Source organism: Dendrobates tinctorius, unplaced genomic scaffold, assembly GCF_039654945.1.
Source record: "Dendrobates tinctorius isolate UK_male_01 unplaced genomic scaffold, ASM3965494v1 ptg000134l, whole genome shotgun sequence".
Classification (NCBI taxonomy): domain Eukaryota; kingdom Metazoa; phylum Chordata; class Amphibia; order Anura; family Dendrobatidae; genus Dendrobates; species Dendrobates tinctorius.
Genome location: NW_027361802.1, coordinates 8,656,212 through 8,669,735, shown reverse-complemented (window position 1 = coordinate 8,669,735; position 13,524 = coordinate 8,656,212). Strand labels below are relative to the sequence as shown.

At 46.2% G+C, this 13,524-nt stretch overlaps 1 protein-coding gene across 1 annotated transcript; it reads left to right on the top strand.

Moving 5' to 3' along the window:
- Window positions 1–2,500: 2,500 nt before the first annotated feature.
- LOC141048267 (perilipin-2-like) lies at window positions 2,501–12,898 on the top strand. The gene is made up of 7 exons (XM_073543706.1): window positions 2,501–2,656; window positions 3,308–3,503; window positions 10,309–10,391; window positions 10,469–10,721; window positions 11,268–11,452; window positions 12,115–12,237; window positions 12,317–12,898. Exons 1-7 carry the CDS (start codon window positions 2,630–2,632, stop codon window positions 12,611–12,613), a joined length of 1,164 nt encoding a protein of 387 aa, XP_073399807.1. The 5' UTR covers window positions 2,501–2,629; the 3' UTR covers window positions 12,614–12,898.
- The last annotated feature ends 626 nt before the right edge of the window (window positions 12,899–13,524 follow it).

The window sequence follows — 13,524 nt, the reverse complement described above, 5'->3', positions numbered from 1 at the left end:
CTCTACAATCACGTTCCTGTGAATTCCACCAACTGCACTCCAGCCTACCTAATGAGAGCGAGGCATGGCAAGCTGCCTATTGATTTGGATATGGGAGTCCTTACACCTGAGGTGACATCACCAGATGCTGACTGGGATACAGAGTGGCAGCAGCAATATCGAAGAGTACAAGAGTGCGTAGAAAGGAGTCTAGCGCAGGCAGGACAAAAACAGGAAAAGAACTACAATCAACATGCACCTGCAGTTCCCCTGTCACCAGGAGAACAAGTCCTAAAGAGGAAAAGGAAGATGCATAAATTGGATGACCAATGGGAAGCTAAACCCTACACCGTCCTACCATCAAACTTTGACAACACCAAAGTGTGCCTTATCAGTAAGGATGGAGGAGAAACCTCATCAGCAGTATCGAGGGATCATCTGAAACTGTGCCCTGATCAACTCAAGGACAGAATGGAAGAGCAAAACAACCTTCAGCCCATAGAGGAAGAAGAAAAGGTCAGCACTGTACTTGGAGAATTCCGTGCAAATTGGAATAGAGCGAATCAAGCCATAGTGGTGCCAGTTTTGACCTTTCCCCAACTGGTAGTGCAAGAAGAAGTGACTCAAGACCACCCTGAAAACCAGCAAGTACAAGCAGCGGATGCTACACCAGCAGTGGAAAAAGAGAATTCTCACCCTGCCAGTGGTGAATCTGTCATGCCCACAGTGAGTAGAAGTGGTCCTAGGAAATCTAGTGTCCCTGTGCTACGCAGAACAACCAGTAGTGTAGCCAGTTCAACACACACTACACCAGTAGTTAACACAAGGCATCCAGTAAGGTCCCCAACACCAGTGCTACGTAGGTCTGTCCGTAGTACCCAAGGTATACCACCCCTAAGGTTTCGTATATAAATAACTAATGTAAATGTTAAAATGTAAATATGCAACTTTTCAAGCTTATGTGCCTGCAGAGACTCTGTAAGAACTCTTTTTGAACAGTCTGTGTTTTTGATGGACAATTGGGCCACAGGACTATGTGTGGTCAAAACTAACTTGTACATAGTTACCAACTGCTCAGGAAATGGAACATGGACATTGACGCATGGACTAATCGTCATCAGGACTATTTTTGAGCTTTGGTTTTTGTAATTTTTCATTTTTGAAATCTTGTTACATTTACAATTGTTTATTTGATTATATGTTTGCATGCTTTTCCTCAGTCCGGGAGTACTGAAGTGCACTAGGGGGGAATGTGGCGCCCCCAGGAGTATGGTCGCCACAGTGGCATTACCTTCCTCCTAGGGAGTGTGATGTCATGCTTGGAAGAATAAAGGGTCTCTCTGTCAGATAAATTCAACACACAGCACAGTTCCCACTCCAGGCCAGCCGAGGGAGCTCTGAACCAAAACTGGGGGAGGAGCTGCTCTCTGGGGGCCAGGAAGGGGAAATTAGTTCGTGTGAGGAGGGAAACGTGTGGAGACGTGAGGAGGATTGAGCAGAGTTCAGGCTCACTTCTAGCTGTAGCGCATGGTCTGGAGTCCGGTCTCCAAGGTTGTACGGATATTGATGTTCCTGCAGCAGAAACCGGAGGAATAGGAAGCTGTAAATACTCTGTTCCACTCTGCTCCGAGTGGTCAGCGACTGCTGGAGACTCAGCTGCTGCACAGTCACAGATATCTTCCGGACAGCGTATGGGCCGGCTCTACAGCACCCACCGGCCTGTCAGCGCTTAGGCCCATCGTAAGGAGAGGAAACACTCCCAGACAACCCCTTTTACATGGACGCCCAGGGCCACGGACCGGGTCACGGCTACTGTGACACATCCCTCTGAGACACCGGCCCGGTACCGAGTACCCCACTGCCCTGGCGGGCGATCCATAAGCACTAACAGGCCGTCGTGGACGGCCTGCTCTGTCCGGCGCCGGCTCGCAGCGGTCAGCGACTGCTGGAGACTCAGCTGCTGCACAGTCACAGAGATCTTCCGGACAGCGTGAGGGCCGGCTCTACAGCAACCACCGGCCTGTCAGCACTTAGGCCCATCGTAAGGAGAGGAAACTCCCAGACAACCCCTTTAAGGACTGCGCACATCTGCTTTGGGCCTGCAGATGCCTCTGGGCTCCAGGACATAAGACGCCTCAGGCACATCTGCTTTCTCCTAGAGAAGCCCGGAGCTCGGCACAGTGCACACTCCTGTGTCAGGGTGGGGAGAGAAAGGAGCTGCAGAGCCACCACCCAGCGTACTGCCGGCAGCCCTGTATCCTGTATGGGGAGAAGTGAGATTACACCGGCAGCTGAATCACTGGGACTTTCTGCACTGTGCGGAGCAATAACCGCCATATGTACACGTGACCTCAGCCCATAACACGGCCCTGCTCACCGCTCTCACCACACAGCTGCTGTAATACCCTGTGTGACCGCTGCACGCTGCGCACAGCCACCCTCCGACCAGTCAGGAGAGCACACTGCGTGACGTCACCAGTCAGCTGAGAGCAGGAAGCCTTCCCGGAGACAGGGGGCGTGGTCACCGCCTATAAGTGCGGAGGCTCCTGAGCAGCAGGCATTCCTCCCTGCACAGCGTAACTGAGTGCTGGGGCGGCAGCTTTGCAGCAGGGGGCGGTGCTTTGTTTTTTGTAGGGTTTCACTTAGCAACATGGCTGAGACGGTGCAGCAGCAACAGGTAACAATTACTTGTCTTATGTAGTGGGTGGTAGTAATGTTACTAGGCATGGATGGATAACACCCCCTTCCTATATAGGTATTACTGAGCATGGATGGAGACTCCTCACTTCCTAGTGAGATCCTTGTATCTTCTGATCCCCATCACTTAGTCCTGCGGTTAGGTGGCTCCTGTATCTAATTACAGGGTTATGTTGTAGGGTTGCTGCTATGGTGTCACCAAGTGTTGGGAAGAGGCCATGTGTGTCCCCACTGTGTACATGACCCATGTGCCCCCCTGTCCTGTGGGAGATGCCCACTCATGCAGGATATTGGCTCCCAGGTGTGGGGTTCTGCCATATGATGGTGCCTCCTGTGCATGTTCCCAGTTACTGGATCTGCTGTGGCTCCTTCACGCTGGGGTCTGGTGTAGATCTCTAGTTCTCAGCACTTCCACATGTCCTCAGTGAGGATCAGGCATATGACTGATCTGTAGCTCCGGGTTAGATCTGTAATGGGGCTCTATAGTGGATGGTTATTAACCCCTATCTCTGTACAAGGCTGGTGGCCCTTACATGCTCGTGTTGGAGGTCTCACTGTGTTTTTCTCACAGTATCCTAACTGGTACATTGCTGTTTTTCCAACTCTTCCATGGTTTTCTTTTCTTCCTTAGAATGTGGTGGTAAGGCTGACAAACCTCCCACTGGTGAGCTTGACATATGCCATGATGTCCTCTGCCTATGTGACCACTAAAGACCACCATCCCTACCTGAAGTCTGTATGTGATGTTGCAGAGAAAAGTGTGAGGAGCGTCACATCTGTGGCCATCTCCAGTGCCATGCCAATCCTCCAGAAACTTGAGCCTCAAAGTAGGTTGAGCTTCTTGTGGGTTTTCCCCTAGCATCTTATGTGGAACACTCTGTGGTTAAAATGTATGCACAAAGCTGACACCAGTTATATTTTTTTTCTGAGAAATATGGGAGTTCAATCTGATTAAACAGATTGCATTCTGACCATTATTAATCTCTGCTCATCTGATAGAGATATATATTTAGTGCTTGTGTAGCTTGCTGTACACTTATTTAATAAAGCAAAGGCATGGCAAGTGGGGTGACTGGTATCAGCCCTAATACTTATCACCCCACTTGCCAACACACCATGGAAAGTGGGAAGAGGGAGGCTGAGCACCAGAATTGGTGCATCTTATGGATGTGCCATTTCTGGAGCTTTAGAGATGATGCTTCTAGTGTGGGAGAGGGCCAATATCTTATGGCCCCTTCCTAGGCTATTATCAGCCCACAGCTGTGTGCTTAGTCTCTGCTGGTTGTAGGGGAACCCTATGTCACTCTTCATCTGGGGTCCCTCATTTTAATAACCAGTAAAGGCCACGTATACAGCTGTGAGCTGATATTAATAGCCTTGGGGCACGTCATGGGTATTAAACCTCTTCCCAGGCTATAAACATTTGCCCCCAGCTGGTTAATGAAATTTCAGGGCATCCCATGCCATTTTCAGATAATTATAATACATATACACAGGAGAAAAAGGGGGAGTAGTGGATTGAAACGTAATTATAAAAATACAAAATTTATTAGTAAATGCATGCACAAAGACATTACAAGTCAAAATTCAATTTTCCATAAGATCATAGGACGCAAGACAGGACAGACCCTGACGGGGAGAGAGGTGGACAGACTGTGCACACAAGCAATCACAGAAGCACAAATGATCTAAAAATGTGTGTGTATATATACGCATATATTATGGAGGATTAACCAAATCCATGTGTATTGTGGCCAAAATTAATGTATTCATAGCCAAAAGTAAAAGGATTCCCTGCAAAAATATAGTAGAGTGCTGCTAATGATAGCGGTAGGTAGCAACCACTAAAATACTCCCCAGGTACATATAAGGTAACAGTGGGTTGCCTACCAAAAGTGACCAGGTCTGGACGGCAACCCCCGACGCGTGTTTCGCGCCTACTGCGGGCACTTTCTCAAGGGAGTGAAGGCTGAGTGTGGGAAGGACTTTTTTTTTTTTTTTTGTGGCATCGTGATCATGTGATATGAATTGACAAATCGGAGCTGCACTGGCAGTGCCTGCGCGCAGAGGTAACCACGTCCTCACGTAATAGATGGATCGGGTCCGAGCTGCGATAGCGGCGCATGCGTGATGTAGCAGCCGGGCCCTCTGACAGTGGGACAGGTATCAGGCCGTGTGTGTCGGGTGTACCCGAGGCACAACAGACACCCACCTCCATGCAGAGGTCACCTGGAGAACATAGGCCATGCGCGCTGCGGTGGAATAGGGTGTCACATGAGTGTGGGGGGGGGGGGACAAGACTCACTCCATTGTAGCCACAGTCAATAGACCGTAGATGGCAGCGACTCTTCATCCCTCATTCGGCGACGAGTAGAAATATCAAAACATCATAGGTCTGAAAAAGTCCATAATATCCACAGACTACCTACACAGTAATACAAGAGATGAACTATAAAAAGAGAAACAAACAAAGGTTAAACTATATAAAAATTGCCAACAAGAACTGGAAATAAATACAGTAGTGAAAGCAGCGGAGTCAGCATAAGCTATATAAATGAAGCGAAGCTCAGACTAGTTAAGACCCTTGGGGGTCATCGTGTCCAGGGCAACAATCCACTTGGCCTCTCTTTGGGCCAAAACCTTTTTGTAGTTACCAGCCCGAATGCCTAGATGGATACAGTCAATACCCCTAACCATAAAGGTCCTTGGATCACAATCACGTACCCTCACACATAATTCCCTCGATGTCAAGCCAACATATATCATGGGACATCCGCAGGTCGTGTAATAAATAATGTTGGAACTGCCACACAATATATGCTGCTTGATTTGGATATTTTTGGATCCATCGGAGGACTGGAACATAGAGCAGCGAAGGACATTCGGGCAGGCAACAGTGGCCACACGAGAAAGATCCCAAAACTGGACCTCTGTATTCAAAGGGGCTGGCAATCAGGGGCATAGTGGCTCTTTACCAAGAGATCCCTGAGATTCTTAGGTCTCCTTGCAGTTATCATCGGATGGTCACCAATAACCGTACTCAAGGAAGGCTCCGAGCTCAAAACTGCCCAATGTCTGGAAAGTGTCCTCATCATGTGATCCCACTCATGATTAAAGGTCGAGATGAAATGGATGGGATTAGACCAATCCTTCCCTCTACCTCTGCTTGCGGTGCAAACTCTAGGGTACAACGGATCTTTACAGGCAGTCCTGTCGTACCCCCTCCCTATACACCTTTTTGCTGTATCCTCGATCACGAAAACGTGCCCGCAGATCTCCGGCACGTCTTTCAAATCTGTCGTCAGTGAAGCAGATCCGCCTTATCCTGAGAAATTGACCGACTGGGATGGCCCGGATGGTAGAGATGTGCGAAGAACCGGCATGGAGTAAAGAATTCACGGTAGTAGGCTTCCTGTATACGTCAGTCTGGATACGACGTTGTTCGTCTATCTCCAAGGTGACGTCCAGAAAGTCAATACTTCTATAATCATGTTTAAAAGTAAGTCTGATGTTATAAGTATTTACATTAAGCCATGCCATGAAGTCTCCAAGCTGCTGCACTGTCCCATCCCAAAAACACAGAACATCAATATAGCGGTGCCAGCACAGCACCTGGGAACTGGCCAGTGCGCCCCCATCGCCAAAAATGAATCTCTCCCAGGAAGAGATCAGCGCACAGGCCACGCCCATCGCCGTGCTGCACCGTTGGAGATAAAATTGATCCTTAAAAACAAAAGAACTGAGTGAGGACAAAATGGAGCAAGTCGCACATGGGGCCGTCCAGGTCGGACATACCAGGAAGAGATGGACCGCATCCAAACCCAGAGTATGATCAATGCAGGTGTATAGGGATTCACAGTCACCAAGATGGTGTGAGTATCCACAAGGATGCCATCGACCCGTGTGAGGACGTCCGTCGTGTCCTTGATGTAAGATGGTGACAGCTCAACCAGTGGCTTAAGCTAATAGTCCAAAAATTTGGACTATTCGGTATTCACACTAGGTCACATAATCCTCAATACCGAACATGATCGGACGGCCAGGGGGGTCGACGGCGTCCTTGTGGATCTTAGGCAAGAGAGAGGGTAGGTGTTTGAGGGGTTGATGGTCGACAGCCAAAAGACCATCTTGGTGGTAATCCCTTCATCTAATGTGTGAACAAGGATGGCCTGAAGTGAGAGCGAGAAGGAGGCAGTCGGGTTAAATGACGATTTCTCGTAAGTATCACTATTTTCTTTTTTAGTTGTCTATAGGCCTCACGTTCATACATGCATGTGGGCCAGACTACGATATTTCCTTCACCCCCCCCCCCCCCCCCCCTTGTCAGCCGGCTTGAAGACTACCCCTGGGATAGATTGCAACTCAAAAATCGCTTGACGCTGCTTATAGGTGAGATTATCAAACCTTCGCCGGGAAGATGGCTTTTTAAAGTCCTCTGTGACAAGTCTGGTAAAAATGTCTATAGCAGGACTTAAAGACAAGGGGTGGGAATCTCGTAGATCTAGGTATAATATTGGGAGGAAACTTACTGAGTAGGAGGTGTCTGTTCCTCAAGATCCTCCAAAACCCGAAGTGCCTCTGTCATCGGTTCCTTAGACAAATTTTTGTGATGTAACTTTTGTAGTAGCCTTCTCACAAAGAGATGGAGGTCTTTTAGCGCTACAAAAAAATCAAAAGGGTTAGTGGGGGAGAAGGTCAAACCTCAATTGTTGTGAGTTCGTTGCTGGTGAAGAGAGGTAGTGAAATTGGTTGGGAAGAACCTGTCATCTGAACAGGTGGAGCCTGATTGGATGTAAGGCAGCCGACGCCCTACAGGGGTGCTGGTGATCCTTTCTGCTCTGAGCTCTTGCAAACCAGTTCAGTACCCGTCTTCTGAAAGCTAAGTATTTGCTCTCTTATTTTTCCATGAGATATTGTCTGTTTACTTAGTGTTTGTGTGTTGCCTGCCCTGGTTGGTACAGGATGAGCTCCATTTTTGTCTCTGGTCAAGTTGATCTTTTGCTCACTCTTCAGAATATACCTGAGTGCTGATATAGTGATTTTGAAGTCTAGTGACTTCAGGGCCTCTTTTCTATCAGATGTGTTGGACATTTTGGCAGAATTTTTGCAGATTGCAGCCAGCATCTCTTCTGTCCTTTCCTATCTAGTTAGTTGGGCCCCATCGTTTGCTCAACCTGTCTTTCTGTTTGTGTTTTCGTCTGCTTTTCACCGACAATACATGTTGGGGGCTGTCTATTGCTTTGGGGTCTGCTCTGGGGCAGTTTAGATTCCCCCTCTCTTTAGGCTTAGTTCTCTGGCTGTGAACAAGGGGTCTAGGGCACCGTAGGAACCCCCCACAGCTACTGGTAGTTGTGTGAATAGGATCAGGGGTCTGCAATCCGATAGCTACCAACCTCTCTGGTTTTCTGGACTTGTCTTGTATTTTTGTTTTTTTTTCCTCTTTCGGTGACTCAATCATAACACTCGACTCAAAACCTCCAACTGCAGTTGAGAGAACACATGAGAAGAGACTAACTACCTGGAGACCACCAGTGGCACCCTCTGGATGGCTGCGCCCTGTAGTATTCTTGTTTTTAGCCGATTGGCACATAACAACACGTCTAGAAATTGGGTCAAACGTAGAATTTCCACCAGAATGAGATGACTGCGTAGATACATCTTCATCCATAGGTTAGATTTAATTGAAGTAGATCTAGGCCTTGATCGAGACCATGTTTCTATATGGTTGTCTAGACCGATCAGAAGGGTTGCGCCACCTATAAACTCTTGAGGTCAACTTGTCTTTTATATCTCTTTTCAATGTTTTTGTAGCCTGTTTCCTGAGCCCATTTTTTGGAGGTCAACATCAAGCTCATCATTGAACTTCTTGAGAGGTTCCCCCTTGAGGCCTTTTTGTAATTCTAATTGTAATGAATCAATCTCACTCTCAAGACTCAATGTTTTTGAATTTTGTGATTTCAACAAGCCAAGGAAACCCTTAGTGCAGGTATTTGCTAACTCCTCCCATTTGTCTTTAAAATCATTGTCTTCAATGGGAAAAGAAGGGAAGACTTGAATGCGCAGACCCCTGGGAATTCTTTTGGATATACCTACTAAAAAAAGTACATGTATTTGGTGGAATCCTGAATTTCTTAACAGGTCTCTGAACCTCACATAGTCTCTTGCACGTCCCCGGCACTGCCGTCCTGAATGTCATTTAGCTGTGCATGCCATGTGCAGTCACGGGCACGAAAGTCCATGGCAGGGCAGGAAATTTCTGTGAACAGACAAAAGCATAAAACATACAAAAACACCCAATACTCTATATGAAGAAAATAGCGGTAACCATGATAAATCAACCGCCATCATATAAATTGTTCCACTCCATAGATAATATACACAGGAGAAAAAGAGGGAGTAGTGGATTCAAACATAATTATAAAAATACAAAATTTATTAGTAAATGCATGCACAAAGACATTACAAGTCAAAATTCAATTTTCCATAAGATCATAGGACGCAAGACAGGACAGACTGTGCACACCAGCAATCACAGAAGCCCAAATGATACAAAAAGATCTAAAAGGACCTTTATGGTTAGTGGTATTGACTGTATCCATCTGGGCATTCGGGCTGGCAACTACAAAAAGGGTTTGGCCCAAAGAGAGGCCAAGTGGATTGTTGCCCTGGACACGATGACCCCTAAGGGTCTTAACGAGTCTCTGAGCTTAGCTTCATTTATATAGCTTATGCTGTCTCCGCTGCTTTCACTAGTGTGTGGGGTTTTTTTTTTTTTTTTTTTTTTTTTTTTTTCCAGTTCTTGTCGGCAATTTTTATAGTTTATAACCTTTTGTTTTCTCAATTTTTTTATACATGTACAGTAAGCTACATCTGGAAAGCACTGATAATATAGAGCTCACTCACATATCTAATATATTGCAGAATATTTCCTTGGAAAACCACTTTAACTGAGAATTACTCTATGGAAAAGCTCATGTTAAAATTGCATTCAGATGCTAGATGACAAATCGCACTGTACTCATCCCACTTCGTAAGAAAAACCAGTCCGATATTCTTGCGGAGTGGAGTATGAACCCTAATTCTATCCTCCATTTTCTGGGTGCAGCAGGGTGTGATCAGTGTTTGCTAGTTTACCTCTCGGTGTATATTGCCAGTAAGCTACTAATCTGTGCTGGGGTGAGGTTGGACCAGAAGACATCCAGGATGCTATGCCTGCAGTGATCTCCTGCTGATAAAATACCTGTTGAGAAACAGCACACAGCCTAATCAGTGACACATTGCTGAAATCCGTGTCTCAGCCACTACCTCATGCTGCCCTCAAATTGCATAGCTGAAAGCCTGCTGACCCATCCCTTCACCTCACTCTGCAGCCTGATGTGTAGTGCAACCCAAGCTAAAGATGGGGAAACTACTAACTGAAATGGACTCGCTTGCAGAGATAATAAGCCCTAATTACTAAATGATTTTCCTCCTTGACCAACTTGGATATAACTTCTCCACTTTGGCCATGATACCCAGGCTTTTAGGTAATTGCTTACTTCCTGTATTACACCAGTCCTAGTATTACTCAGGTCTCTGCCTTCTGTACACAGATGACTATTGCATCAGATGTCCCTTTCTTCCCCCTCACAGTTGTTCTGGCAAACCATATGGCCTGTGTTGGACTGGACAAGATTGAGGAGAAGTTGCCTATTCTGTATCAGCCTCCTGGAAAGGTAAGCTGGTAAAATGACGGCGACCCTTGCGCTTCACTTCAGGTTAGATTACACAAGTGCCATCTTGTATATCTTAGGTTGTGGCTAATGCCTCAGAAGCTGTTGTTGGTGCCAGAGATGCTGTAATCCATAGTATCACAGGAGTAGTGGATAAAACTAAGGGAGCTGTGCAGGATGGTGTGGAGATGACTAGGGCTGTGGTAAATGGCGGCATCAACACTGTTCTGGGAAGCAGTGTTGTGAAGATCATGAGCAACTGTGTGGATTCTGCACTAACTAGGTCTGAATCTCTTCTGGAACACTACCTGCCACCAACAGATGAGGAGTTGGGTAAGCCAAAACCTCCCAAGCCTGGCAACGTGTGTGCACAAGGGATAATGACTTCCAGAGATGGACCAAATGCTAGCTTGTCTGGGTTTCTTTACAGAAGCTCTCCCATCCAAGGTCTTATCCTTCATATGTTGCAGTTGTCATCTTGTATAGTGCTGTGTACTTGAACTGCTCATTTTGACTTTCTACCAAGTTAATTCTCCTTTTCTCTACTCTCTAGAAACATCAGTCTTTTTCTCTTTCCCTGCAGTCATCCCTGACCCAGTTGCTTCGCTCCTTCTCCTGCCAGGGACTTTCAGTGACAGAATAGTCTTTCTGTTTCTCCATAGACTAGCTGACTCCTACGGTTTCTTGATCACATGATGTCATGGGCCTAATGGAAAAATTAGCTGGGTAGATGGGCAAAATGAGCAATTGCAAGTACAGTGCTGTATAGTAATATTGGAATATATTAAAGGATTCACTTTGCTGGGAGTACTTCTTTAAGATCCTTCCCTATTGCTCCTTATGTTGACTATATGAGCATAACTTCCTTCTTTATTATAGCTAAGGAGGCAACTAAGACAGAAAGCTTTGAGGTGTCCCAAGATGAGCCTGGTTACTACGTGCGCCTGGGATCGCTCTCTACTAAGGTCTGCAAGCGTTCTTATCAACAGGCTTTGACCAGGATCAAGGATGCAAAATGCAGGAGTCAAAAGACCATTGCTCAGCTCCAAAGCACTGTCAGCCTGGTTAGTAAATGTACTTGTTGTCTTAACCCCCAAAGCATTTCTCACTCCCCTTCTTTCCAGAGCCATAACTTTTTTTTTTTTTTTGTTTTGTTTTTTTTTTTCCCATGCTTCATTAGCCAAAATGGCATGCACAACTCGAACTTCGTCGGCTCTGCTACATATGGACGATGAGCAGATTGCCCATATGTAGCAGATTTACTTTAGCGCTTTGAGTGCGGGCCGGTGCTCAAAGCGATCTGCTTGCAACAACCATAGAGGTTCACATGACGGGCGTCAGCGATAAGCTCACTTCCGGCAGCCGGAAGTGCTATTTAAATGCCCGCTGTCAACTTTGACAGCAGGATTTAACTAGTTAATAGGCATGGGCAGATGGCACTTCCCCTCGCACCTATTGCAGGCACAACAGCTGACATGTCGTGGCTTTGAGGTGGGCTCACTGCCAGAGCCCACCTCAAAGCAGGGATCCTTACAGATGGCGTACTATTCTGTCATCGGTAAGGAAGGGGTTAAACCTCTGTCATAACATCCTTGAGTCAAACATGACTTCTTGACCCTAACTTTCAGAAAGGGATAAATGATGCAGATGTATTGCATATACTCATACCTGCCTCATCCAACCAGTCTTCCATGAACCCAAGTAAATGCATTGCTCTTTCTTTAAGCTTGATTATGCAAGAAAAAACCTGAATGCTGCAAATCAGAAGATCCATGATGCCCAGGAGAACATGTACAACAAGTGGGTGGAGTGGATGAGAGGCACAGGAGAAGATGCTGAAGGTGCAGAGGTAATGCCATTCCTTCATAAGGCTTATGCTACACATCACTTGTATATTAGAATATAACCTGTCAATTTTCCATTTACAGCAAATTGAATCCCGAGTACTGACTGTTGCCCGAAATCTCACTCTGCACCTGGAGACTACATGCTTGTCTCTGGTCTCTAGCATCCAAGCTCTTCCACAGAACATTCAGAGCAAGGCTCATAGTGTTGGTGCCATGGCTGCAGATGTCTACCAAAACTTGCACTCTGCCTCTTCCTTCAGGAAAATGTCTGCCAGCCTCTTAACTGTAACAAAAATGAAGGCTAGTATGGATGATATGCTGAGCTACATCATAAACCACACTACACTAAATTGGCTGGTTGGTAGTTTTTACCCTTAACTGGATGGTAGTCACCACAGGGAGCAAGAAGCTGATGTGGGTGATTCCATTAAAGAGGAGTAAAATCCAAGCTTTCAGTGAGACACTTGATCACCTTAATGGCACTTATCCATCTTAATCTGAGGGCCAATAGACCATCTGACTGGAAATTCCTTCAACATTGGACTTGGTCTTACTCTTGGCTGTTTCTGCTCCTCTTCACAACCTGTATTGCTCTCATTATGTACACTGTCCACTGTTGTGAACTCTTGTATTAATAAAATGCTGTGTGAATTGTCCATGTAATATCTGGTTTTGACTTGTACTCACTGTGGTGACTTCAGGGTTTTCTCGGTGCTCATATAATGAGATGACTAGCCTTAGTTTGTGGCCAATACTACCTAGTAGCTTTGTATGCTCCAATGGCCTCTGGAAGCTTGTGTTGGTGGCTATAGGACAAAATGCCTTCAGAATGGGAAATCTTTTTTGGGCTTCATTTATGAAGGCTTCATCCTTGGACATTTACTTTCAATTAATCTGTAATACAACATTATGGTGCTGGATCACCCAAATACAACACTCAGCAGTCTTCACTGATGTTCTGAAGTAGGGGTGTCACTCCTCTTACACCAAGGGCCACATCAGCATGGTTTGCCTTCAAAAAGCTGCTTGTACCTGTAAGGGCTCATGCAGACATCTATGCAATGCACAACTGGCTAGGAGCGTTCTGTTGTAGGGCTAAGAGCTGTACCAGACCTCCATATTCCAAGATGGACTGTTCCTTATTAGTGATGAGCAAGTATGCTCATTAATCGAGTTTTTCAAGCATGCTCGGGTGTTCAAGTGTTTTGAGCGTTCTCCGATCTAGTTTGTCACCGCAGCTGCATGATTTTCAGCTGCTAGACAGCTTAAATACATGTGGGGATTGCCTG